The sequence below is a fragment of the Drosophila pseudoobscura genome, chromosome 2, assembly GCF_009870125.1.
Source record: "Drosophila pseudoobscura strain MV-25-SWS-2005 chromosome 2, UCI_Dpse_MV25, whole genome shotgun sequence".
Classification (NCBI taxonomy): domain Eukaryota; kingdom Metazoa; phylum Arthropoda; class Insecta; order Diptera; family Drosophilidae; genus Drosophila; species Drosophila pseudoobscura.
In genome coordinates this window covers 31,145,770-31,171,467 of record NC_046679.1, presented here as the reverse complement: position 1 = coordinate 31,171,467, position 25,698 = coordinate 31,145,770, and the positions used below count along the sequence as shown (strand labels likewise).

Here is a 25,698-nt window from a genome sequence, read left to right as displayed (position 1 = left end):
AGAAATGTCTATGAATTTTCTTTGATGGTTCCGTTTCAGACATTTCATACGTATTGTAGCATATATCCATAACTATATGTAGGTCTGTTATTTATGGATACGCGACGCTTTTGATTTAGAATTTTTCTTTTACATTTTTGGGATTTTTTGTATGCGTTTCTCTCATGGCTCTCAAGCTCATAGAAATTTATAGTCTTATCAGCGGCATACGATTATCAGCCAGGAATATCATCCAAATTGATGGGTGGTATTGTTTCATGCGTAATTAGGTGATTTCCTTGGGGTTTTTACCTTTAAGCAAACAAAAATTGAGTCACAATTATATGAAAATATGCATCGTTCTTACCCATAGAAAGTAATCTTTGGATTTGGCCTTGGAGATTTCCCCAGTAAGGTAAACAAAATGTCGCTTTTCTGTTAAGTTTTTATGCTAGTGCGCCTAAGGCAAGACTACTTAGGAAGTGATTTATTTCAAAAAGTGCACTACAAAGAAGTTCAATCGAAAGTTAAGTCTGAATTCTACTAGAAACATTTGTATATAAGTCTACGAATCTTAGGTCTATTATTGTACTACAGAGATGCCTTTCTAAATTGCGAATTATTCCAAATTTCAGCTATAAAATTCTACTAAATAGGTTAGGAATACAGAAAGAAAACTAATTAGTTTCCGATTTAAGTCTGCAGAAGTAGGGCCACACCGGCCAGAATCCATTTGCCAGGCTTGTCTTTGGTTTTCAGATTCAAATTCGAGACGTAGGTGGTGGGGCCACGAGTTCGGGTCTTGTAGACGGGGCACTCGTACATATTCCTCAAGTCTTGCTTGTCTTGGGTAATGGCCTGCAATAGACAATTCGAAATGGAGTGGAATCTAGTTTTTTTGGGAATTTATTCCAACATGCGCCATCTCAGAGACGCCACAGATCTATTTTCAATTCAGCATTCTCGGATTTTCGCATTTACCAAAGAAAAATTTGCATTACAAAAAACTCACCCGAATATTGATCACTGGCATTGACGGATAGAGTTCTTTGAGCCGCGACTCCATTATGATGCCCTGCTGTATATCCCATCGAGCGCCCTCCATGAAAATCCCGTGCACGCAGCAACCATCGCGCGGTGCCGTTCTGTAATTACAAGATCGTGGATCTTTTCAATCGAGTGTCTGTCCGCCTGTCTATCTATAGTAGTTTAATTAGTTGGGGGGGCTGGTGCTGGTCTAGATGCTAATCTGCTTGTACGTCGCGACGGTGCGCCGGTGCCAAGCCATTGTTTGCTTAGCGGCGACAGCCGACGCCATGTGAAACGTGCGACGTTTTGTCGACCAGGGCGCCACTTAATAAGCAATCAGCACAGCGGACAGCCACAATCAGGCGGCACACAGACAATTGTAAATTACAATGCTATTAATAATTCCTATTTATACTCAATGTGGTGTTTTAAAATTAGCTCTTATGAAATAGCATTGCGGCTATAAATAGACACACTCGGAGCGAAGACAGTCGCTGGCCATTGGCCGCAGTTCAAACAGAAGTGCCCTCCCCCCTACATGTTGTAACATCGCATGAAATAGATTACATGGCATAGAAAAGGGGCCCCGGAGGGTCGACAAACTGTGGAAAGAGGTTACAACTAGCCAAAGCTGGAATACCCCTGTTAAATGTCACTCTTCCTATGTACAACGAAACAATCACCGCATTAGCGATACTTTTTGCATATAGAAATGCCTGCACCCTCTCGCTGGGAGGGTCATCTGAAGAGTCAATTGGGTATTGCGTATCATATCTCACGTAAATTCCTCCTTCTGCTTCTTGGTCACGTCACACTGCAGGCACATCTTGTCCAGTGGCAAGTCATTGCGTCGCGCTGTGCTCTGCATGATGGCTGTGAGTAGAGACTGCGGATTGAAGAACCCAGCCAGCCAGACGCAAGAGGGAAGCTGCAGAGTGAAAAGAAACGAATCAGCTAAGAGCATTTTTGGACTGTTTACTGGATGGCCTTACCACAAAGTCGGTGGACCAGGTCTCCAGCTCTCGCAGACGCAAGCACAAGTCGATGAACCAATTGTTGAGACCCAAGAGCGAAGGATACGCACGTTGCGTCCAAATGGGCGGCACTTGATCCAAAAACAGTGAATTCTCCAGCACCTCCATGTCCGATGTAATGGTCAATTCACCCTTTAAGCCCAAGTCCAATTCCTTCAGGCTGCGCTTCATCTCGCTGGTCAGGAAATTCATGCGCTCGCACTCCTGAAAGGCCACTATCACATACGGCGTACGCTCCTCCACCTTGTTCATGATCTCGATCATGTTGAATTCCTCCGGCAGCTTCTCAATAATCTCATCGACAATCTGCTTGACCTTGTCCTCGCGCGTCACCGTTGTCCCGCCCCCGGCACCTGCGTCGCGTGGCTGCATCTCGAAAACAGTGCGGAAAATGTTCTCCGCTCGCGTGGTTAGGAACCCGATCTCCGCATTGGGATGCAGGCCATACAGATACGGCGACTCCGCTGGCATCATATCGTCTATATAGCTGTGATAGCCCTGGTAGTCCGTGTTGGGCGGTGCGGGAAAGGATGGCGCCAGAAACAGCTCACCATCCACCAGATCCGGCTGCATATACTCCTCCAGATAGGTGATGCACAGCCGCCTGTCCCAGTCGTCGGTTATGTGCCCCCCATACATGATCTCCCCGAACAGATAGCGCAGATCTTCCCACGGCACCTTGGCATTGGCCTCCAGATAGTTGTACAGCACTGACACACTGATGTTCAGGTCACCCACATTGAAGGGATAGATCTTGTTCCAGCCTTGTGGGCCAAATTTGCGCCTCTCTGCCACCACGGCATGGAAGTAGCAGAGGGAGAATAAAATGGCCTTGAACTCGGCCTCCTTGCCCGACATCTCCAGAGTTTCCTGGGTGAAGTTGTCCAGAGCCTTGTGGAGATTCGCCAGCATGCCAGTCGGTGGCTCATTGGTGATCTTGATCGATGATTCCAATATACCCTAGAATCGATATGGAAATTAAATCACTACATCTTTAATATTGATTATAGGTAGACATACCTGTGGTATAATGTGAGCTGAGGGAGTGGATGCTGGCTCTGCGCTCAGGAACATGCGGTAGTCTGGATGCGAGTCCTCGGCATAGTACTCCAGTTTCTTCTCAAGGACGGGCAACCATTTCCTCACCAAATGAATATTCTGTAACACCACCCAGTGGCCATTCTTCGCTGCTGTATCCATGGCCGCCTCTGCAATGGCTTCTTGACCCTGTCCCAATGACACATTATGGAAATTACCGAGATCCATTGTAAAGCCCAGTGTTTTGCCCAAAGCCTCCACATCCTTCAGGGGATTAACTCCTGGCGAGAGTATAAAGAAGATCGGTGTGGATGGACTGGCCTCCTCGTAGGATTTGGCAAACTCCATGGCACGGCTCTCCACATATTTGGAGCCCAGTTTCTCCTCAATGAAGTCACTGTAATGAAATGGATTACACATTATTCGTACTTAATTTCGGAGTATCTGGCGGATACTTACGCTAAAGCATAGGTCATGCGATCGGGCCTTAAAGCTCTGATCATGCAGAGCCTCTGCAAAGCAGTTTTGTTCTTCCATTCCTGTGGGAATTTCTCCTTCTCCGGCAGCTCCGATTCCACAAGCTTCTTCCAGCGCTTCGAAGACGTTTCGATGTCACGATCCAAGTTCCGGAACTCATCCTTGGACGCTAGACTGCAAATTCCGCCCCACGATTGGTTTGATAAGAAGTCCACAGGACTTGTCACATGTGGCTTGATCGGGAAGCGGAGTAGGAAGTCCAGTTCCGCGGATGTCAACTCCTCGTTCATAAGTAGAATCTGTGGGAATCAATTCATTAATCAAAGATCAAACATCAGTGTGATAGAAGCTCTCACCTGAAATGTCATTTGCGAGGCAAAGATTAGCTTGTCGCATTCGAAAAGACCACGCGAAGTATACTGAAAGACCGAATACGTAATGCAATCGATCAGATTGGACACGCGCAAATCCAAAGTTTCGCCCGGATCAGCCTTGGCTATGGCCTTTTGGAACACTACACTAAAAGCCTGTAGATCAAAGGAACAATCAAAATCCATTCCCATACAACCTATTACCTATTAGCCTACCTTAAGTGAGAACTGATAGATCGGATTGATCGTGTTTAATTCGTTCAGTATAAAGTAGAGCAGACTGGCCCTGGCCGCTGCTGGTCTGTAGTATTCACGGGCCTTGTCGATTTTCTTCGATGTTATCTTGGCTTCCGCCACCTTCACCTCAATCTCTGATGCCGTGCTCTTGGTGGTCTCCAGGTTCTCTACCAATGCAGTGTCACCTAAAATATTCTCACCCGCCGACGAAAGGCGCGACAGCAGATCGTCCTCCAGTTTCTTCAGCATGATTTTGAAGTCATTCTGTTGTTTGGTCAACTCGGCCTTCAGTTCCTCCAGGTCGGGGCGCTCGGCCTTCACCACTTCCGCCAGCAGTTGATCTTCGAGGCCATCTCGTGTAACGGTAAAGTTAATGAGTGTAGTTTGTGCTTGCATCTCTGGTTTGTAGTGCGGATTAGCTAGTTTTGTGTGCAGAATCAAACGGAAATTGGAGTTGTATTCGACCTCTTTGTCCCCGATTTTGAGGGCTCTGCAAAGGATGAGATATTTTATTTAAGTACTGTGTGAACCCTCCCACACTTACTTTCCCTTCTTGATCAAATTGCGACCCAATAAAGAATCGAGCACTGGGTCCAAGTTCTCATCAATATTCTCAATCAGCACAGTGCAGCCTGCATTAATGGACTTCTCGATGTTTTCCAAATAGCTGCGCTGACCCAACCGTATAACCTTTAGATCCTCGCCATACTTTTGCTTTATCCATTTGACGCCCTGCAGCTGGGGGTCGATCATCAGAGGCCAACGATCCGAATTGGACAGAATCGTGGCATTCTCGATCGACATGCGATCACTGGGGAGTCCCTCATTGGTCCAAACGGCAACGGTTGTGTCGTCGGTGAGCAGCGATAGGGGATCGAGACTCTCGGTTGTGGGTATGGGTGGATCAATGCTCTTGAGAAAGGGTGTCCACATCTTAAGCAGTAGATCGATGCGAAATCCTTTCGTGAAACAACCGACATAGGAAATGAAGGCGGTAATGAGTAGGATATCGCCGGGTAAGGTAATGCCCTGCTTCACGAAGCTGTGTGGAAGATACATATACATTAACTAGGATGCACATAAGGAGATATTCACTGGGACACTCACTTGTTGACAGCCTCTGCCCAGCGCACATTCTCACTGGCCAGACCGCCCACCAGTCGATTGGCCAGGGCGATGGTTGCTTGCGTGGCATCCGCCTCCTGTTGGCAACGCAATTTATCCGCCGTTGCCTTCTCAAAGTCGGCCGTTAGCTTGGCCAGCTGCTCCTCGAGACCCTGTAAGGAGAAGAGTTGGCTATAAGAAAAACTTAAAAGAATTTAGTCATCATTTGGGAAACATACCATCACTTTCCGTTTGATACCCGCTAGCTTATCCTGGGCCGCGGCCAGTTCTGCATTGGCCGCTGCCAGTGCCTTCCGTTTGGGCTCCACATCGCAGTAGACCTCGTAGAATTTGATTATATTGATGACCCAGGCACACAGGCCGGCCGCTGCTCCCGACTTGGAGCGCACAAACTCAGGCTCGAATTCTGGATCCTTGAGATACGGCTGAATGGCCTTGATGATTTCTGGGTGTATATTCTCCTTGTCATAGTTGATCAGTGCATCCAGGAACGCGTCCACCTTTGCCATTGCTATTTTGGCTGCCTTCCAGGAGCGGTCTTTGGGTATCTTGCCACCAGGGGCGAGCAGAACCATAACGGCGGCGGTCACATTTGTCACGACTCCCGGCGGGGAGCCGAAGCTCTTTAGCTCTGTGAGATTGGCTTTGTTGAGGGTGTTGAGGGCATCCTGGGCGGCCATCAGAGCGGGCTCTGCTTTGAGGAGATCCTCCTCGCAGTCGCGCTGCTTTTTGCTGACTTCGTCGGCTATCAAAGCGACCTTCATTTCCTCCTCGTCGGCCACGGCTTTCTCCGTTTGCACTTTCTCCGTTTCAATGCCCACAATTTCGATCAAAGCATCGGCCGCATCGTTCTTCTCCTTCAGCTCGACCTCCTGGACGGCCAGCTTCACCTTCAGATCGGCCACCTGCAAGGCGGTGGAGCGCAGCTTCTCCAGACCATTTTCCAGACGCTCGATTTTGCTCTGCAGATCATCGTGCTTGTGGTTGAGCAGCTTGATATAGAGGTTAATCTGTTCGAGATAACTCTTGGGCGTTGTGTAGTTGTAGCGGCGCTCATTCTGTAAATAGACTTTGGACGTCGTGTTGACCGACGTATGGACATAGGCCATGAACTTAGCCACAGAATCGCGATGGTTCTCGGGCAGAACCTTGTTCTGGGCCAAAAAGTTCATGGCCACCGAGATGAGTGCCTCCTGAGGCCATTCGTGGAACCAATTGATGGATGTGGCATTGATGATGGCAGGGAATTTTCTCGACCGAACACGCAATGTTGAACCCACTGGTGAAAAGCACAGAACTATCTTCAGTTGTTTGCGCACACGATCGATGAAGAATTTCCAGCAGTTTTCTCGCGTATCAACCAGTCCCGCACCTTTGACCTCATTTCGCACGCCAGCTATTATGTTCTCGATTTCGTCGTCCGGAAATAGATCTGGTATCTCGCCAGTGGCTAACATATCGTTGATAAGGACAAGAAAATCCTCGCTGGGGATTTGGGCATCCGTCATTAAGAACATAGTGCCAACATTTTTCAAACCAGCCTTCAAATACAATCCTGAAAATTCGCTCTAAAAATGAAAAATTGTTAACATAGGCGGCTTAAGTATATGGTTCATATGAAAAGACACCTTCAAATCGTTGACGCAGTAGCCCTTCTTAAGCTGTATCTGCACGACCTCCAAGCTGGATATGAATGCTGCCAAGCGCGCTAGAGATTGTTTGCCACTGCCACCAACACCAACCAATAAGGCGCTGCCACGCGGTGATTCTAATATGCGATTTATTCTGAAAATAAAACAGATTTTTCCTGGTTTTGGGGGGGATTTTTATGAGGGTAGGGCTTACCTGCAAACATGCATCATCGCATCCTCGAATAGCACCAGATTCATGGCAGCGACTAGATCATTATACGATGACATTGCTTCCTGAAGGAGTTTGTGAAGCTCAGTCCAGCCCTTGATGGGCATGTACTTAGGATCACCAATTCCTCCAGCGAAATGACAGTAGATATTCGGCTTGTCGAATATAACGGATTCGTCAATTTCTTCGAACGACTTCTTGACAATGTCATGCTGCATTTTGGTAAAGCTATCGATATCCTTATCATCAGTTAGCTTATCCGCGTACACACGCTGTGTCTCGTGTTGCCACAAACGTATAAGATCTGTTGATCCCGTCAAACACTCTGTGGAACTAAACAGCAATCCCTAAAAGAAACAAATCACAAATTAATCACAATACATGTAGAGAATGGTGCTCTGAACCCACCTGAAAAACATTGCTGATGTCTCTCAAGTTGAAGATGTAATGCGACTTGATGGCCGTAGGCAGGAAGACCTGCAGGCACTTGTTGTGCAGCGCTATCGTGGCTGCCACAATATTGGCCGTCATTCGGTGGACGATTGGTACGAACTTCTGCTCGGCGTTGGCAAAATGCTGCGCCAGAATGGCCGAGTACATGACCGTTATTGACTCGGGGCCGGGAAAACTGACGGCCAGCACACAAAAGTGTCGCTGGAGACGCGGATTGATGGTGAAGCTGCCCGAGGTGGGGTTCATGCAGGCCACATACTGACAGTTGTGGATGTCCTTCAGGGTCAACTTGTTCCGGTCGTACCAGTGGCCATAGTCGAGATGCTGCCGCATCAGGGTGTGCGGCTGAACGGTGCCATAGCAGTCCACCTCGGGCATATTGATGTCGTCCACAAAGTAACAGAGTAGCTTGTTGCCGGGCGGTCCGTAGTTGCGACCCGCTTTCTTTTCCAGCGGCTTTTCGAGTATCTTTTGCAACATCTCGGACGTGGTATAGAAATTGAATGGTATTGTAGTGACAGCGTAATTCTCAGAAAGCGATTGAAGCTTCTCGTTAACCAGTACGGTCTTGCCGCAGCCGGCATTCCCAACTAGCATCACCGGGTGCTTCTTATCCATCAGGAGATCTAGGAAGTAACGCAGGCGTATCGACTCGGAGGTGTGCACTATGACAGCTTGCAGCGGTAGATCCGAGTCCAGCTCAAACTTGGGTGTCTTCTCCGTCCAGGGCAGGAAGGTCTTCGTCTCGCTATCCAGAAAGTAATCGAAAACTGTTCCACCTTTTGTTTTGTTGGATCGATCGCATTTGTGTTACACTCAGGGAAGATTTCATATAGAAGCTGTGATGTGGCACTCACCTGAGGGGAACTTAACAGTTTTGAATTCATTTACCCACCATTTGCTGAACTCCACGCGATAGTCAATGGCTTGATCCTGGAACATGGCCGAACCGAACGCCCAAATACAGGCAAAAACAAAGTACAGTTCGTGCCATTCTTTTGGGCAATCGGCCGGGGTGTTCGCCGGTATTAGAAAACAGTTTAGTAGATGGCACAGCATTTGTATGTGGGCCATTTCGGCGACAGGCGTGATCTTTTTGAAACGCACGCGTATCGTTTCCAATGAAGGCGGTATGTACTTATCGAATAACATGACCAAATTGGACTTTTCGGCTGGAATTTTACGCGTTTCAACCCAACTCGTCACATAGCTAACAATTGTAGATTGATTGATGGATTAGTTGACAGGCTGATCGATAGATAGTACTTACGGATTCCAACCCAAGTCCTGGGGGTTAATGTACAATATGCCAGCCCTGGATACAGTTGCCGGTGTTGCTGTTCTCAGGTTGGAGATCTCAAAGAGCAAACGCATCGAAGGAGTCAACGCAATGCGCTCGTTACTTGCCAAAGTCAATACTTTATTATCGTCCATTACGGTATTCAAGCTCTCGATCCACATGGGATCGATGTCGCCATCGAGAACAATCCACTTTGGTTGATCGCCCGTTATGTTTGCCTGATCCCGCATTAGCACCGAGAACAGACCGTCTTTCCACTCACGTGTCGCCGGGTTGATGATGCCGAAAAGTTCATCATTGGTCACCGCTTTCGGATTCAAGTCATTGAATATGGGCTTCCGCTTGATGTTCTGATAGGTGCGCAGCAGCGTCTTCCACACTTGGGTCTTGCCCGTGCCTGCATTGCCAACGATGAACACAGAGTGACGTACCTCCAACAGTTCCTCCAGTTGCACCACTTTCAAAATGAAATTATCTTCTGGTTGCAGTAGCAAGTCGGAGGCAGCTTGTTTTACGGTGCGCTCAAAGTCCTGATCACGTTTGCGTGGCACATCCAAGGCGGGAAATAAATCGCTGATGAGCCCCATGAACACCGGCATATCGTCGGTGATTATTTTCGGTATATTAAAGTCGCGCAAGGCGCGCATTAGGACCTCCTCCTCCGGTCGGCCAGGATCACCGCGCTTTAACATAGATCATAGATTAGGGACACCAGTAATGATTATTGAAGCTCCACCATACCTTTAGTGATCCAGCCACAACCAGCACAGATTTGATCGCCCTCAGGCCCCAATCGTAGTGATCCTGTTTGGACAGCAGCTCCTTGCACAGCGTATAGAGTGTGATGAATTTGCGGGCCAGCACTCGGGCATCCTGGAAGCCCTCGGCCACCAGCATAATCTCGCAGATGAGCTCAAAGTCCGGCACGACCATGGCACAGGGCCGGAACAGTGCCTTCAGATTCTCCGGCAGCTCTGTGCGTCCCGCGTAGCCAGGATTCATGGTAATAAATATCCCCACCGTTGGCACAAGGCTAATCATTTCGCCCATAAAATTGAACATATTCTTTTTGTCGCGTATGGCGTCCTGCACGGACTTCACCTGCACCGCCACCACCGACAGGACCTCGACGGTGATGCGATTGAATTCGTCGAAGCATCCCCAGGCGCCGGTCTGGGCCAGGCCCTTGTAAATGTTGCCGCACGACTGGTAGTCCATTTGTTCGGAACAGTTGAAGACGTAGACCATGATACCGATGGCGCGTCCCAAGTCCTTGGTTGTTTCAGTTTTTCCCGTACCGGCGGGGCCAGCCGGGCCCCCGCCCATCACTAGATGGAGGGATTGTGTCAGGGTGATGTAACAGCGATCTGTGAGCGGCGTTATGACCAGGCGTGGCGTATTGCCTAAGTATTCGTGACAATACTGGAACTCGGCGTCGCAAATATTGGCAAAGCAGTCCTTCTCCACATCGTCGAAGCGATGCCTCAACTGCGATTGCCACATAAAAGCGGAGCCTGAATCCAATTTGGCCTGAATCATCTTAGCGACCACATCTCTCGAATGCACATCAATGGTGCATATCGTCATGATTTTCTGACGATCGCCCTTGCTAAGCTCGCCCAGCAGAAGTGTTATGAGTAAACTGAGTTGTGAGATCTGTTTCTTGTAGTAGTCCTTGATGGCGTTGTCGTAGCCCTCCTCAAGGCGGCTGAAGGCGATGTTCACCTCCGTGGACCACCAGATCTGGGATCCGCAGAGGGACACCTGGGCAGGATAGTCGAACAACCATTGTTCCCGTTGCTTTTCCTCATAAGCTGTCACAGCTTCTGTGACATAGTGCCGCAGACTGGCCCGCATCGCCGCCTGGATGCGATTCAGCCAGACCTCGACGGGTCCGCGTATGCTAGCCAGTTCGTTGAACTCGACATACTCGCCATCCTTGGCATACATGCCCGAAGCTGTGTCGATCTCATTGGCCTGGTCACGATTGAACTTTAAGCGGGCAATCGAATCGAAGAGTTTGGTTAGATGCTTGGTGACCATTTCCGGCTGAATGCCATTGCTGAGGACATCCAGCAGATCGGCCGATGATACAAAATAGAAACGAGGAAAAGCCAAACGTTTCGTTTCCAAATACTCTGCCAATGCCTTCTCGCAAAGCGTAAGCTCCTTTTGCAAATGCTCCAAGCGTTCGATCAGCCCAGGTCGATTGGTCGATGCCACCACATTCGACGAGAGGGACATCTCATCCATGAGTACGCGAAATTCCGCATCGATATTATCGAAACGCACCGAATCGACGGGGAGCTGTTTGCGTATGTCTTCCGAACTCATGAAGATACTCTCAAGATGGGTCCAAGTGCGTTGCACCTCAAACCAAACGGTTATCACTTGATCGGCGATCATAAGTTTGTTTTGCCAAGTTGAAACTTCTTCGAGGAAATGGGCGATGTACTTGGATGTTATTAAATTCTGTAGGCAAACCTGATTATCTTCAAGCGTCTCTATGAGTTCTTCCGAAGCCTTCAGGAGGTTACACCCAGTGCGCGGATGCAGCTCATGGTCAAACTCCATTGCCGACCATGTGGTGTTCAAATCCCTAAGGATTTTCTCCATCGACATCTCCTTGACGGCCTTGTCCACGATATTTTTCACCTCCTCCTCGCATTCGTGTAGATTCAGGCCCAGCAATTCGGCCAGCGTTGTCTCGTGATCCATGATGAACTTGACCTAAAAAATGCACCCGAAAATGTCAACAAAAATCAAACAAACAGATGGTGCACAGAATAGACTAGACTACGTATTCGATAACTAGGATTCTACTTCTGAGAGGCATGCCGTTAACCACTTACGGTAACTTCCTTTGGCAGGGCGGCCAGACTCTGCAATGAAATGGTATTTACAAGAACTGTACAGTTTTTTGGGCCAGGTCACAATAAGGTGTTTTTTGTGGGCCCCAAAATCAAGCGGAAACGAAAGAAGGTTTGGAGAAAGTAAAATGATTAAAACGTTTTTTGCTATACATTTGAGAGCATCCCAACTGAGAGAAGAGCTCAGGTGCGAGGAGACATAGAGATTTACATGTATTATATACAATTTGCCAAATCAATTAGGAGGTTGGCTTAAGGACAGAAAACGATATGGCATATCATATAGAATAGAATCCCAAAATAGACCTTGGTTGAGTTCATGAGCTGATTCCAGTGTCGTTCTCGTATGGCCGGGTTCTGTAGCTCCCCAACGGCCCGAAGTGAGGTCAACATATTCTTGACCGTCGACTCCAAATTGATGAAAGTGTCCCACGGGCGCATTTCCTTATCCAACAGACGTATATCCTTGGCAAACTTCTTGCACTCAATGTCCATATTCTCCACATCGACCTTGCGCCAAGGAGTCGTCTTCCAGTCGTCTATGCTGGTCGCAACGATGTTCACATAATCCCAAAGTTGCTAAGCAATTTGCAAGTGTGAAATGATTAGTAGGGGGCCACAGAAACAACGATTACGGTTAATATTAGGTTTAAGGATTAGTAAATGCATTAGGGGGGAATAAAGGAATAAAGTAAAAGCTCAAAGTTCCACATGTGGGCATGCAGTACATAGGTATGTATAAATTTAGTAGATTAAAACACATGCACATACAAAAGTCTAGATAAAAAGAGAACATTTCAAGTAACAAATAATCAAATGGTACCTTGAGCATGCGCAGCTCCTTGCGACACTGTTTGAGGACCTTGAATTCGGGTATATTGACCTCGAACAGACTCCCCGACTCCTGTATGTCACGCATTTCGCTCTCGCACAGGAACATATCATCGTTGATGCGGTCCATCAGCAGGTAGGGCTTGTAACAATCAAATCGGAAAAAGTCATAGGTCTTGAAGACCTCGCGGAACAGTTGTATGTGCATCTCGAAGAGGGCGATCTTGTTGCGAATGCTGACCACTTCGGTGGCCTGCAGAGGCGACACTTGCTGCTTCACAGTTGTGGCAATCTTCTTGGTGTTTGCCCACTGCTCGGGCAGCTCCTGCAGCAGGACGTTCACCTCCTCGGGTATATCCATGTCGTAGTACTTGAGCAGCTGTATGGTCTCCTGCATCGGCTCGAACATCTCGTCCGTTCTGGCCGCTCGCTCCTTCACCTGCATCAGGTATGCCATTATGCTGACCAGGCCCTCGTAGTCCTTCTCCTTGACTGTCTGCAGCAAGCCCTCGTCGGCCTTGCGTATAAAGTGGCTGAGGTTCATTAGGCTGGACGTGACTGTGGTCACTAGATGCTCCTTGAACATGTTGCCCCACTTGCAGACGGTGTTAAGCAGGGCCTGGCGGAAGGGTCGCACATCGACCTGAAACCAGGAGCTAAACACCTGGAACGCGGCAATGTCCTCGATTTCATTGAACAGCGACTCGTAGTTGTCGATCTGCTCCCGGAATGCCTCGATTGTGGGCTGGCAGGGCTGTGGGGGCGGCAGATTGGGGTCGTTCATAAGCACCAGCTCTATTTCGTCTGGATCCAGCATTCGACCGTATTCCAGGAAGTACTCCATGCACTCCTCGCGATCGTCCAGCCATAAATACGAGTATCGTTCGAACTGCCTGCAGAATCGCGAGGCCTCCTCCATGACCAGATCCACGCCGTTGAGTATCTCGCGGCGCATATCGATTATGTCCTGATTCTCCTTTATCACCTCCACATAGTTGCGCTTCTCGCTGGGCTTTAGCCGCTTGATGAGCGATCCCATTTTCATAATGTCTCTCATCAGCTCGATCAGCATATTGTTGAAGCCCATCGGATCCTCGGGGTCCAAGGAGGGCACAAACACCAGATTCGGTTCGACCAGCTCCAAACGCGACTCGAACAGTGGGGCATAGTTGTTGTCCGGATCCATGTTCTCCGCCAGATAGCCCACACTCACGCCCACAGTACGCAAAAGGTTCTCATAGACAATGTTGTCGACAAAATCTACATAGCTCAGCCAGACGGCATCGTCCTGCTTCTGCTCCATATCGAACTGCAGCATATTGTCATGCAGCAGCTTGTGGATCTCCACAGAGGCCGCCTGGATCTCGGCATAGCGCTTGGTCGTTCGATCTGGTCGCTCGTCTATCGACAGCACCGAGTCCTTTTTGCAGTCCCGTCGCTCGAACAACGGATGCTTGGCCCAGACGCCCATGATTTTGCGTATCTGTCGAAGATTACCCTGCGTGTGATCCATGCGGTTCTGTAGAGCGGCCACAGGCTGGCGCAGCTTCTCCAGATAACTCATGATATCTACAAGAAAAGGATTACTTAGCTTTGGATTTCTCAAAGGATTTCTTGGCTTATTACCTGATGAATTCCAAACCAGCTCATCCACTCCGATTGTAACCAGGTCATCAATCGTTTTAATCTCTGGTTCAATCAGTCGAAGCTCTACGGGAGAGCTGCCCTCCTGTATGCTGTTGTACCAGTCAATGGTTTTCTCCAGGTTGAGGGTGTACGAGCGAAAGACATCACTATTTTCGGCAAAGTCTATGGCTATTTGGGGCACGCCATCGATTTTCATCTGCTGCATGTAGTGCACCTCGCGCAGAATGGAAAACAGGGCGGAACTGAAGTTCAGGATCAAGGAATGGCTGCGCCGATCGCGTGCTATCAAGGACTTTTTGAGATTCTCTTCAATTTGTCCGGCCAACTGTTCGGCCCAGTCATCAAAGAACTTGGTCTTGCATGATCCCAGCTTAACCATTAGACACTCGTAGCGTTCAACGATCTCCAATGATTTCTCTGTCTTGGTGATTCTACAAAACAACATTTGATTAATTGTAGGATTAGATATCTGATGATAATGTGATGCTTACTCATGCTGCAGTGCCTTGAAGTGCTTGACTGGGGCCGTGATTCTGGTCTCCAGCTGATGGCACCAGCGTATGAAGGCAGCCACTGGCGGACAATTGTAGTTGGGATAGAGATTGTCCCCCTCGCGACTCAGTTCCATTTGCTTGTCATAGATGGCCTCGCACACGGTCATTTCATCGTCGAGCATGCGAACGATTTCGGCATATCGTTGGGTGAACTCCTCCTTGATCTTGGGACGATCTAGCACGCTGCCCACAATGCTAATCAGCTGGAAGACACATTGAATTAGAAACAAAACAAGAGGGTAACCAATTCTCAATGTTATACCTTGAAAATGCTCTCCAGATTGTGGCAATCGTCAAAGGCCTGACACAATATGGCGGCCAGCTTCATGTCTAGCTCAAGTATGCGGGTCTGAAAACCCTTAAAGTCTTCATCAAACTCATGATCGTCCGGATCCAGGACATCATAGCTCTTCGAGGCAAAGGCCGTGAAATATTGATTAAACTCCACATAGACATCTGTGATGCGTGTGCTCAGCTGTCGGCCTCGCAGTCCACCGATTTCGACCTTCTCTAATTTCAGGAATTCAATCACAGTAAAAAAGAACCTTCAAATGAATAGAAAATAATATTTGGAAGTCTGTAAACTTTAAATAAACTCCAATCCACTTACCACTGAATTGTTGTGAGGCGCTCGAGAAAGGCATTAAAGCGCTTGAAAACTGAATTTGGATGAAAAGTCCATAAAATCGGTGGCCGCTCCTCGGGCTCCGTAAAGAATGTGGCCAGGCGTTCCTTATAATAGTCGAACAGTTCCCGAAAGAACTTTAATATCTGTATGGACAGAGTGAGGCGTTGCATGGCCTCATCGATATCGCTGTGGAATATGGACGATGGATCCAAGTATCTTTTGGCCTGAAATCAATCAAGTACAATAATTGCATCACCGATTGCCATCATCGATTGCCTCTACCTGGTAAATAATCAAATTGCATATCTCCTGCAGAAGGACTGTGATTTTGCCCGACTGACAATAGTAACGGGAGTTGCCCCACAAAATGCACACGATATTCATGAATGGTATGAGCAGGGGCTTGCATTCGGCAAAATCAATCTCCTCCAAGTGCTGTAGCGGACGTTTCAGCGGATTTAAATAGAGTGTTATGTCCTTTGCCTCCGCCAGAGCTATGATGATGATTTAGTTTCAATCAAATGCAAATTACTGGTTGGCATGCAAAAAGCACATTCATGTGGCATGGCATGGTACTCGACACTCACCCGTAACGACGTTCTTGAAGAGGGTCTGAAAGCACGGATGGTAGGCGCTCATCGAGTACTCCAGTATCAGAGCCATGGCTCGAATGCGCTCGTTGCGCAATTGGTCGTAGATGAACGATAGATTCTTGAGACGATTATTCCAAAATGTAAACTCTGTTTTGGGATGAGAAGAGGGGTGTTAAGTAATAATTAAGATTACTTTTGTATAGTTATGATATTAAATGGATGTCTTTAAATAAGTTATAAAATTGTGTGATATATTTAATTTATGGGGGGTTTGTTCAGTTTATTTCTTCTTAAATAGTAGATAAAACGGCCTCATCGTTTAATTGACTTGAAGACATATAGATCCCATAAGATCTATGATGGACCAATTCTAGAAAATGATTTTATATTCTGCACAGTTTTCTGTATATAAATCGTATGTCCGTCTAGGTCTTTCTGTATTCAATCGACTCTATTTATATTATCCTCCTAATACCATTCACGTTTTTTCCCAGAGAAAACCACAAAAATCGCTTGTGCTTTAGGCCCACAAGAGAGTTCCATAGAGTTGATTGCCTGCGTCAAATGTCAACATTTCACATGGGCCAAAAACCCTTTGGTAGTACGGTACAATAATAACCAAATAAATATTGCATGCACGTGGAATGTCATTCGTGAACAGATAATAAAAACGAAACTTTGTGAGGACCAAAAAAGGATGGGCCTGAACATGCAAATTTTTTGGGGTTGCTAGGATATCTGGAAACTTGAATTTTATCAATAAATAATAAATGGAGGGAGGCAGCCCAAAAATAACTGATGGTGTACTCGCACACAAAAAACATGTGTGTGGCGGCATTGACTCACCCGTGTGTGGCGTTGGATTCTGGCCATTGGCGAAGGCGTTCGAGGGGCTCTCCTTGATGACCTCGTGGATCTGGGTGGCCCACTTGATGACCACACCCTCAATGGCGCTCTTCAGATACAAGTCGAACTGGCACTGCTCCGTTTCGACCAGCTCCTTGGCCGCCTTCACAATCTTCTCCACGCCCACGGGCATGGCCAGTATGGTTTCGCCGCTCACCTGCCCCTTCACCTGGTGCACGGTGCTCTTGAGGCTGTGCACATGCTTCTGCACATCCTGGGCCACCATAATGGGCCAGCTCCTGTAGTTATCCTCGTTGGAAAGAAGTGGCACGAGTACCTCCTCCACCAGGGCGGACAGCTGATCAATGGTGCGGGTGGCCAGGTCGCCATAGATGATATAGTTGCCACAATCCTCTCGTGGTATTGGCTCTGCATATCGCTTTATGAAGTACACTCCCTTGCTCTTCAGCTGCGACAGGGGGAAGGTGGTCGAAGGCACCAATTGTGCCGCTGGCGTCAGAATTATGATGAGGACCACGGGGGTGTTCCTGTCCAGAAACTCTTTGATTATCCCCTTGTGCTCCTCCACCGTGATGACTCGAGTCCATTTCTCCGGCTTTAGTTTAAGTGACTTGATGACAAACGACCCCATCAGCTCTAGCCTTGGATCCGGTCCGCCCCCAGCCGCTGCAGCCGCGGCGTCGGCGCTGGTGGATGGCTCCATTGCGGGGCCTACTTCTTGCTTTTGTTGGTTCTACAGTTGTTATTCTGGTTGTCTGCTGCTGTTTTGCTATGGGGCGATGCATATTATTTAGCTTTAAGTGTTTGAGTGACCTTGTTACCACTAACAACTATTACATATAATCAATAAATCGCTGCAAGTCAATATGGTTTCATTTGAAAAATCGTCAATATTCTTAAGCCAATTTTAACTGATGGAATAAAACAGCTTTTTCAAACAAATAGTAACAGTTTATGCAAAATTTTAATAAGTTTTATAACGTTTTTCCACAATTTTCACTAGTTACATAACACAACAAAAATGCATCAAATTCAAGATTTTTCCATGAAAACATCACAAATTTCCATATTTCTTGACTATTTAATTATACTTTTCAGGAAAATTTAGTCACTGACTATTTATAATTAGTTTCCGATTTGTTTAAAATATTTTTTAATTAATTTTTTTAATTTCCCTAAGATGTATCCATAGTTTTACTTATTCCTAACTGCGACTGCTTACCTGCGGCGATGGTACGCGACTGAATGCTCCGTTACTTAAGCGGCAATTATCTTGTGCCGTTGGCTGGAAAAGTGATCGTGGCAGGACCCAGTTGCCATGTAGTTGTTGATTTTGGCCCTGTTTTGGATTGGGGAATTGTTATTTTCCCCTGTGTCATACAGTCGTTGCTATCGTGGTTGCCACGGCTGGGGGCAACCTGTTGCGGCGCCATCTTTTGATTATGACAAATGGCACGCCATTTGTGCTACTTTGAGTGCGAATAAAGTTGGTTTGATTTGCACGAATCCAATTGATTGATTGAGTGCTAGATTAATACTAGTGAAGCGGCGCGTCAATCATTATAATTCGATTGGAAATTGGTTTATCCTAAATTGGATATTGAAGCAAAGAGGTATCACACAGCTAGATACATATATATAAAATAACGACTAGTTCTTGAAAAATATCTTAAATCTATTTGGTATAGATAGTTTCTTAAATAGAGTTTCCTTTTCTCACCCACTTTCGCTCTCGTCTAAGATTTTCTGCACGATCACGTCATACCCGCCATTCGTCATACAATCAACATACATACAAACAAAACACATACTTTCACTTTCTCTTACTTATAAATGTGCATTTAGTATATGTACATCTAACCTGCTCGACTATTCATTAAACCTCAATAGCTATTAAAAAAGCTTAAAAGCTTAACATAGCGGAATTGTCCAATTAATTATACCGATTACATTCAAATATCACATATGTACATATGTATGTATATGATCCGATCCGATCGCTAAGTGCAGCTTCGCAAAGCTTCGGTCGGCATAGTAGATAACGAAGAGAGTGAGAGCTTAGAGAACAGCTAGCTTAGAGAACAAAAATATGCGACTGAAGGCCCATAATTGGTTGATCTTTGCCAAACAGGATACTGCTCCGATCAGAGGATATTCATGCACGTATGTATATTCAACAGAAATACTTAATAAATACCTTTGATAGTTTATGAATATATTAAAGCCATTTAGATGCACAAATTGATTGCCCAATCCCAGAAATTTTTCAACATGCAATATGCCAAACAACTGACAGGCTCTAAAAATCCCGCCAACACCTGGCCACAAACAACTTCTTCTTTGCATTAAGGTAAATGTTTTCCAGACACGCCAAGAATTGTTGCATTTCGATGGCAACAGATGGTCAGGGGTAGAATTGGCGACCTCCCCACCCTAACCAAAACATAAACACAGCTTCTATAAAAAATACCCATTTTTATAGCAACCCCAAGCGCAGGCGCCTGCAACACGTGGCGGTAAAATATTTACAATTCAACTGTTGAGCCAAGCAACAGATAATTGCATGTCTTCCGGCAACAAAATAGCGTTTTTGCCACTTCTAATATCGTGTATCGATTGAACAAGGTCTCTGCCTAAGTGGTGGTTCGTTGAACTTGCACCCCGCAAACCACAAGCAAATTATGCAAGAAATCAGCCAAGCCTGAAAGTGCCACAGACTTATAAACTGTCAATGCCTGTTGCAGCGGCAACTACTAGTTGAGCGGCAATCATGTGGCAGTTGGCATTGGCATTGGGACTTCTCCAGCAGCTGAATGCACCACCGGCATCTCCTACGGCCACGGCCATTGTGGTAGAGCGGAACATGTTTGCCTACTACAAGGTGCCGGCAGCTCAACTGCTTCTGGACACCGAGGAAACCAGTAGCAGCAGCAGCGGCAGCAGCAGTGATTCCAAAAAGTTTAAGAGCGACCTGTACTTTGTGCTGCAGTGTCCACCCAAATTGGATACGGGCATACCCAAGCCCAAGGACATGCAGACCTGCAGTGTGGTGGATCAGTACAAAGGGATGTGGAAGAAGCCGTCGCCGCCACAGCCGAAGAAACACCTCCATATGGTGCCATTTCGGATTGTGATGCGCCCGCTGCGACCCCCTGCAATGCGAAGGACATATCGTCGCCGCAAACGTCACCAGAATAGCGATCAGGAGGATGATGAAGAGGAATCCACACCCTTGCAGCATCTGGGACAGCCACATATCCGACAGAAGCTACTGAAACTAAAGGCAGACCATCGAAAGTTCAAACGAGGCAGTAGCTCCCAGGGATATCAGCACATGTATCATCGTGATGAGTCGTACAACGATCACATATTCTATGACGATCTCCAAGCCGATGGACAGTATCATAAATACGGAAAACAAATACAATCTGAATAAATCGTGATATATTCAAGACAATGAAAGCTTTTCTTTTCTCAGTGTTAATCGTGACTATATCCAAATCGTATATCAATGTCCGGCAGAAACATATCGTCGTAGGCGACCTGCTCAAAGACCGTGTTCAGAAGTACAGTAAAAACAGTGGAGAACGTTTTCAGCAGGCCCGGCTCCAGGTCATTCCAAAACTCCAACCAGTTTTTGTTGAAGGAGCGATTCAGCGCAATGGTTACATCCTCATTCTCCCTGTACAAGTTATCGAACCAAACAATCCAGCTGAAAATCTCAAAGATTATTTCTTGGTCCTCTCTGCATTATCTGCCACTTACCGATCAATGTCGACGACCGGCACCAAATCGTAGATCTTCAGATATCGCTTGTTGTTCCGATACTCCAGTATCACTTTGATGGTCAGAGTAAGCCGAAAGTTCTGGAAATCCGACTGCAGTTTGCCCGTGGTGTTGGCCACAAACAGCAGAAACCTGCCCTGCATGTCGTAGGTTGCCTCGTGCAAGAGTCGTGGCAGGCGGGCCTTCAGGATTATCTGTTGCTTGGTGGGGTCTCGCAGGAAACCCTCCACATGCGTGATTGTGGCATTGTTGAAGCCCTTGTTCACATTGTCCCGCATGTTAAAGGTCATCCAGATGGGGCCGCGATGGGGCGTATCAACTATTGGAGCATCGGGAAAGTTGTACTCATCCAACGGAGGCAGACCAATCTCTGGAATGCCCTTGGGATAGCGCTTGATCAGGGCATTGATGGTCTTCACCAAGCATGGGGAGTCCCCAAAGTGACACTTTTCAATATCTCCAGCTGGAAAATTTTGATTCCAATGAATACAAAATGATAACCATTGCCTCGAGCTCATCTACGCACGTAACTCCGCTGCTAGGGGTGCACCAAGTCCTTCCAGCATAAAGATGCAGCACAGCCAAGTGAGCTTATTCATACTTTTCGATTGAATATTGTCTCGGACTTTCAAACGAGAAGTAACTTTAGTCACGTATAGTTTACTTAATTAAATTCTATCTAGAACCAGCTCTGGCTCTGGCCGAAGCTCAACTGCTGGTAACAATCAAATGCCTAGCATGAATGTGATCGGGCTACATTTGTTGCTAATCTATTCCCCCAAACCGGTTATAAACTTTGTCCTTCTCTGGAATAAATGCAATTCTATATGTAAAGGTGTATCGATTCGACTTTAATCATTATCGCGAGTCTCTTTTTCATCCGGTAGGAACATATCATCATATGATACTTTATACAGAATATCCTCGATCAAATCACGAAAAACACTCGCAAATATTCTCAGATTTGTGGGCTCCAATTCATTCCAGAACTCCACCCAATGTATGTTGAAAACCTGATTGATGGCAATTGTGAGATCTGTGTTCTCTGAAAAAAAGTTATCCAGCCAGAAGACCCAACTGCAAATCAATCTCTGATTAGAATCGTGAAAGGAGAGGAGTATTCCCACTTACCGATCCATATTGACAATGGGATTCAGCTCGTATATCTTTAGGTAGCGCTTGTTATTCCGATACTCCATGATCACTTTTAGCTTGAGAACAAATCGAAAATTCTGGAAATCCGAAAGCTGTTCGCCCGTTGAATTCAATTCCACTATCCATACGCGACCCTGAGACATGTAGCGCCCTTTATGGATGAGACTCGGTATCCTGCCGTGTATTTCCATCAGGCTCGATGTGGGATTCTTAGTAAAGCCCTTGACCTTCGTGATCGTTGTGTTCTCAAAGCCATAGTTGACCTGATCAAACAGATTGAACTGCAGCCAGAAGGCTCCTACTTTCGGATTATCCCAGAACTTTGAGTTCCGTATGTCCACCACATCGATGGGTTTCATGCCCAAGGCGGGTATGCCTCTCGGATAGCGTCGTATCACTTTATTCATGGAGTCCACAATGCAATCCGAGTCACCGAAACGGCATTTTGGTATGTCCTTTGCTATGGGATACAGGTATTTCAGAGAAATTGTGATCATTCATTCGGGCTCGGTCAAAGTCTAATAATCGAGTTACCTACGTAATATTTGACCCTGCAAAGATTTGATGAGCTGCAAGCACAGCACTAAGGTGAATATATCACGCATTCCCATAGCCTACAGCCAGTTTATTTTCACTTCAGTACCAGCGCCTTCAGCAGTCGATTACGATGTGAAATCGCGACTAACTAGAACTTAGTTATAGCGTGGGCTATGTCTGTAGAACCGGTCGAAAGCTCTACTACTTGTTGTATTAGCATTTTCGTTTGTTTTTTAATGAAAATTATCTAACATAAAGAGTTACGTTTTTACAAGTACATGGATTGTAAGTATGTATGTAGTCTAGTGGAATTTATTTAATTTTATAGATTAGATCATCGTAGTTCATCATAGGCACATCTTCAGGTACCGCTTATTGTTCCGATACTCCACCAGGACTTTCAGCTTAAGGGAGAACTTATAGATATGATATAGATAGATATAGATAGGAGTTCTATAAGGCCAACAACCTTAACAGGAATGTGCATCAGTCTGGAGAACCAGTTTCGAGTCAGAATACTTTAATGCTTGAATGCACAAATAAATGCATAGAGAATTCTACATCCGATATCTTAATGGCTAATTGAACTCCGAATCGGCTAGGAATAGATCATCGTATGGTATGTTGTAGAACAGATCTTCAAACAGGCTCAGAAACACCGTTTCGAACAGAAGCAGGATTCTCGGCTCTAATTCGTTCCAGAACTCGACCCAATTCCGATTGAATAGATTATTAATAGCTATGGTCATATCAAAGTTATCGGGAAAGAAATCATCCATCCACATGATCCAGCTGTTGCCAGGAGTGATAGGAATAATATAGTACCGAACCACACATAGTGCCTGTAAGAACTACTCACCGATCCAGTCGTAGGTTGGGTACCACCTCATATATTTTCATGTATCGCTTATTGTTCCTGTATTCGGTGCGTACTTTGAGCGTCAGATCGAAGCGAAAGTTGAGGAAATCCGAGCTCGAGTCACCCTTGGAATTGATATCCACAAACCAGAGCATCCGACCCTTGGCGTGGTATTTGCCCTTGTACACCAGTCTGGGTATCTTGCCATGAATCTCTATCTTGGATTTGGTGGGATCCCGATCGAAGCCCTTGATCTCTGTGATTGTGGTGTTCTCGAAGCCAAGGTTTACCTGATTGAATAGTTGGAAGTAGTACCAGGCACCGCCCACCCGCGAGTCATTGACCAGCACCCAATCCTTCACTGTCACTACATCGAAGGGCTTCAGATTGATCTCGGGTATGCCCTTGGGATAATTACGAATCAAAGCATTGGCCGACTCTGCCAGGCACTTGCCATCTCCATAATGACATTTATTCACCTTGTCAGCTATAAAGAAAATAATATTTAGAAGCGGTTTCCACTGATTTGAGCCCACTCACGAAATGTTTGGCATTGCAGGCCGACAAAGAGCTCCAGAGTGATCCAGAATATAAAGGGCAGGTAAAGCATCTTACAACTTATTGAAGATCACAAACGTTCAAGCTCTCATAACCGTCCGAACCTCGAACCACTTGCATAGCCGATGGGCAACTGCTTGGATCCGTAGAATTGTTTTCCTTACAACGAGAAAACATTTATGAGGAAATCAAACCAGATACTATTATCATAACAAGTTCTCGATTCTAGCAATAGTATATAGGTGGATAAATTGCTGGCAAATTATCATTGTGGAATCGGCTGAGAACTGCAAAAGCTTTAATCACTTGAGCTTTAACCCATACCACTTTATAAAATACGCCCATTAATCTGCCTTAAACTGCACCCTGTAATAGTAGTCGCCGCATTGTTCACGAGAAGTCTATTATTATAATTCAGTGTGGCAAATATATGTATCTATAAATTTCTGCCTCATGTCGCGGAAGTGAAGATGGGCCACGCCATTCAAAAAGATGCAACACTTATTCGAGTATGTATGTACATATATTTTATTCTATTCACTTTTATTCTTGAAAGAAATCATCATACGAAAATTTTTTGGCCACTCGCCTGAGTATTGTTCCGGACACCTGATCCAGTGCCGAGTTGATGCCTTTTCGCAGTGTTTTCCAGATTTCAAACCAATTATTGTTGGCCAAATCATTCATAGTGTCACTCAAATCCTTGTTGTTGAACAAATTGTCAAAGTTTATGTGCATGCTGCCAAAATGAGAGTCCATTAAGATACCAGAACTGATTAAAACTCTTCTGGTTCTTCGCTTACCTCTGAACATCCACCAAACACTTAACCTTTGGTATCTCCAAATAGCGTTTGCCATCCAAACGTTGATCTTCCACCGCCCTCACCTTGCACCGAAACTGGCAATCCTTTAGTTCAACCAACGCCTGTCCCCGGCCCTGGATGGGCATGGTCAGAAGAATGCCTTGGGTCTCGTATTCCCCTTCAAGTCGCAGCAGAGGAGTAAAAGCACTCAGTTCGAAGACCCGTGGTATATCTGCATCGAATCCCTTGGCATCCAGAACGGTGGTGTTCTCAAAGCCTCGCACGGTGAGGGTATGGAATTTTAGATCCAACTTTGAGGATTCCATCCGGCTAACGATCACATTCTGAAAGCTAATGGCATCCACGGCATCTAGTCCAATTGAGGGTATTCCCTTGGGATAAGACTGTAAGATGTAGGTGATAGTTTTGGCAATGCAGATCGCATCACCAGCCTGACATTTATCTATATCTGGAGCTATAAGTTGGTTAGCTTAAATAGATGATAAATCTCTGATAGATCTTATTCCACTTACGAAGCTGCTGTCCCCATACGAACGCTATCGTCAGACATCCAATGAAAAGTGAAAGCTTCATTACGATTCGTTCTTGTTGTCGGATAATTAATGGATGAGCTTGAATATAACGAGCCAACCCCTTTTATAGTTCCCTAAGCTCTAGATCCATCCAAATACAAATTGGATGCGCCTATTCAAATGATTGTTACTATCGTTTTAATCCACGCCCACACCTGACAGCTGACACCTCATCAGCGAATGAATGAATCTCTCATTAATGTTCGGGCTTTTCGCTTTCATCAATTAAACTATTAGTTAGCAATTAAGTGTCGATTACGTGAAATACTCAGCTGTTGGTAGCAGGCCTTACAGAGGGTTAGGTAATATCCCCATTTCTGACGTAAGGTTTTTCTCTTCAAATGAGTGGACACAATCGGTAAGTAAGGAGAGGCTGCTCATCAGACTCTGATTAAAATTTAATTTAAAATTAGAATGATATTTGTTTAAACATAAATCGCTGAAACTTTTATCCCATATCTTCATTATAAAATATCCATATAAATCCCTCAAACAGGTTCCCAACAATCATCAA

General features: G+C 46.0%; 6 protein-coding genes across 9 annotated transcripts; 1 reads left to right on the top strand and 5 right to left on the bottom strand.

Annotated features, from left to right (window-relative positions):
* Nucleotides 1–417: 417 nt before the first annotated feature.
* On the bottom strand, nt 418–17,668 carry Dhc93AB (Dynein heavy chain at 93AB). 2 transcript variants are annotated; one of them, XM_001360031.4, is made up of 27 exons: nt 16,873–17,668; nt 16,021–16,173; nt 15,716–15,927; nt 15,416–15,657; nt 15,068–15,350; nt 14,743–15,008; nt 14,231–14,682; nt 12,597–14,173; nt 12,080–12,352; nt 11,756–11,785; nt 9,645–11,633; nt 8,874–9,586; nt 8,461–8,813; nt 7,559–8,382; nt 7,136–7,497; nt 6,919–7,075; nt 5,509–6,858; nt 5,273–5,442; nt 4,710–5,207; nt 4,145–4,655; nt 3,914–4,084; nt 3,540–3,856; nt 3,063–3,477; nt 2,001–3,002; nt 1,788–1,936; nt 992–1,124; nt 418–837 (listed from the first exon to the last, which is right to left on the bottom strand). In XM_001360031.4, the coding sequence occupies exons 1-27, from the start codon at nt 17,594–17,596 to the stop codon at nt 673–675; spliced, it is 13,491 nt and encodes a 4,496-aa protein (XP_001360068.3). In that variant the 5' UTR covers nt 17,597–17,668; the 3' UTR covers nt 418–672. The 2 variants fall into 2 exon arrangements, with proteins under 2 accessions (XP_001360068.3, XP_015038446.2); XM_015182960.2 differs by lacking the exon at nt 11,756–11,785.
* A 1,727-nt stretch (nt 17,669–19,395) lies between these two features.
* Nucleotides 19,396–20,346, top strand: LOC4803304 (uncharacterized). Its single transcript, XM_033376843.1, has one exon. The coding sequence runs from the start codon at nt 19,664–19,666 to the stop codon at nt 20,327–20,329; it is 666 nt and encodes a 221-aa protein (XP_033232734.1). The 5' UTR covers nt 19,396–19,663; the 3' UTR covers nt 20,330–20,346.
* LOC4803303 (uncharacterized) lies at nt 20,318–21,402 on the bottom strand. Its single transcript, XM_001360029.4, has 3 exons — nt 21,206–21,402; nt 20,659–21,142; nt 20,318–20,605 (listed from the first exon to the last, which is right to left on the bottom strand). The coding sequence occupies exons 1-3, from the start codon at nt 21,276–21,278 to the stop codon at nt 20,374–20,376; spliced, it is 789 nt and encodes a 262-aa protein (XP_001360066.3). The 5' UTR covers nt 21,279–21,402; the 3' UTR covers nt 20,318–20,373.
* Nucleotides 21,403–21,509: 107 nt separating this feature from the next.
* LOC4803300 (uncharacterized) lies at nt 21,510–22,515 on the bottom strand. 2 transcript variants are annotated; one of them, XM_001360028.4, is made up of 3 exons: nt 22,373–22,515; nt 21,811–22,294; nt 21,510–21,756 (listed from the first exon to the last, which is right to left on the bottom strand). In XM_001360028.4, exons 1-3 carry the CDS (start codon nt 22,443–22,445, stop codon nt 21,531–21,533), a joined length of 783 nt encoding a protein of 260 aa, XP_001360065.3. In that variant the 5' UTR covers nt 22,446–22,515; the 3' UTR covers nt 21,510–21,530. The 2 variants fall into 2 exon arrangements, with proteins under 2 accessions (XP_001360065.3, XP_015038444.2); XM_015182958.2 differs by having other exon boundaries at nt 22,369–22,512.
* Nucleotides 22,516–22,667: 152 nt separating this feature from the next.
* LOC4803301 (circadian clock-controlled protein) lies at nt 22,668–23,938 on the bottom strand. The gene is made up of 3 exons (XM_001360027.4): nt 23,771–23,938; nt 23,231–23,717; nt 22,668–23,163 (listed from the first exon to the last, which is right to left on the bottom strand). Exons 1-3 carry the CDS (start codon nt 23,838–23,840, stop codon nt 22,950–22,952), a joined length of 771 nt encoding a protein of 256 aa, XP_001360064.2. The 5' UTR covers nt 23,841–23,938; the 3' UTR covers nt 22,668–22,949.
* A 194-nt stretch (nt 23,939–24,132) lies between these two features.
* On the bottom strand, nt 24,133–25,232 carry Jhbp15 (Juvenile hormone binding protein 15). 2 transcript variants are annotated; one of them, XM_015182957.2, is made up of 3 exons: nt 25,125–25,217; nt 24,592–25,060; nt 24,133–24,527 (listed from the first exon to the last, which is right to left on the bottom strand). In XM_015182957.2, the coding sequence occupies exons 1-3, from the start codon at nt 25,183–25,185 to the stop codon at nt 24,332–24,334; spliced, it is 726 nt and encodes a 241-aa protein (XP_015038443.2). In that variant the 5' UTR covers nt 25,186–25,217; the 3' UTR covers nt 24,133–24,331. The 2 variants fall into 2 exon arrangements, with proteins under 2 accessions (XP_015038443.2, XP_002138095.5); XM_002138059.3 differs by having other exon boundaries at nt 24,272–24,527; nt 24,592–25,066; nt 25,125–25,232.
* Between the last annotated feature and the right edge of the window lie 466 nt (nt 25,233–25,698).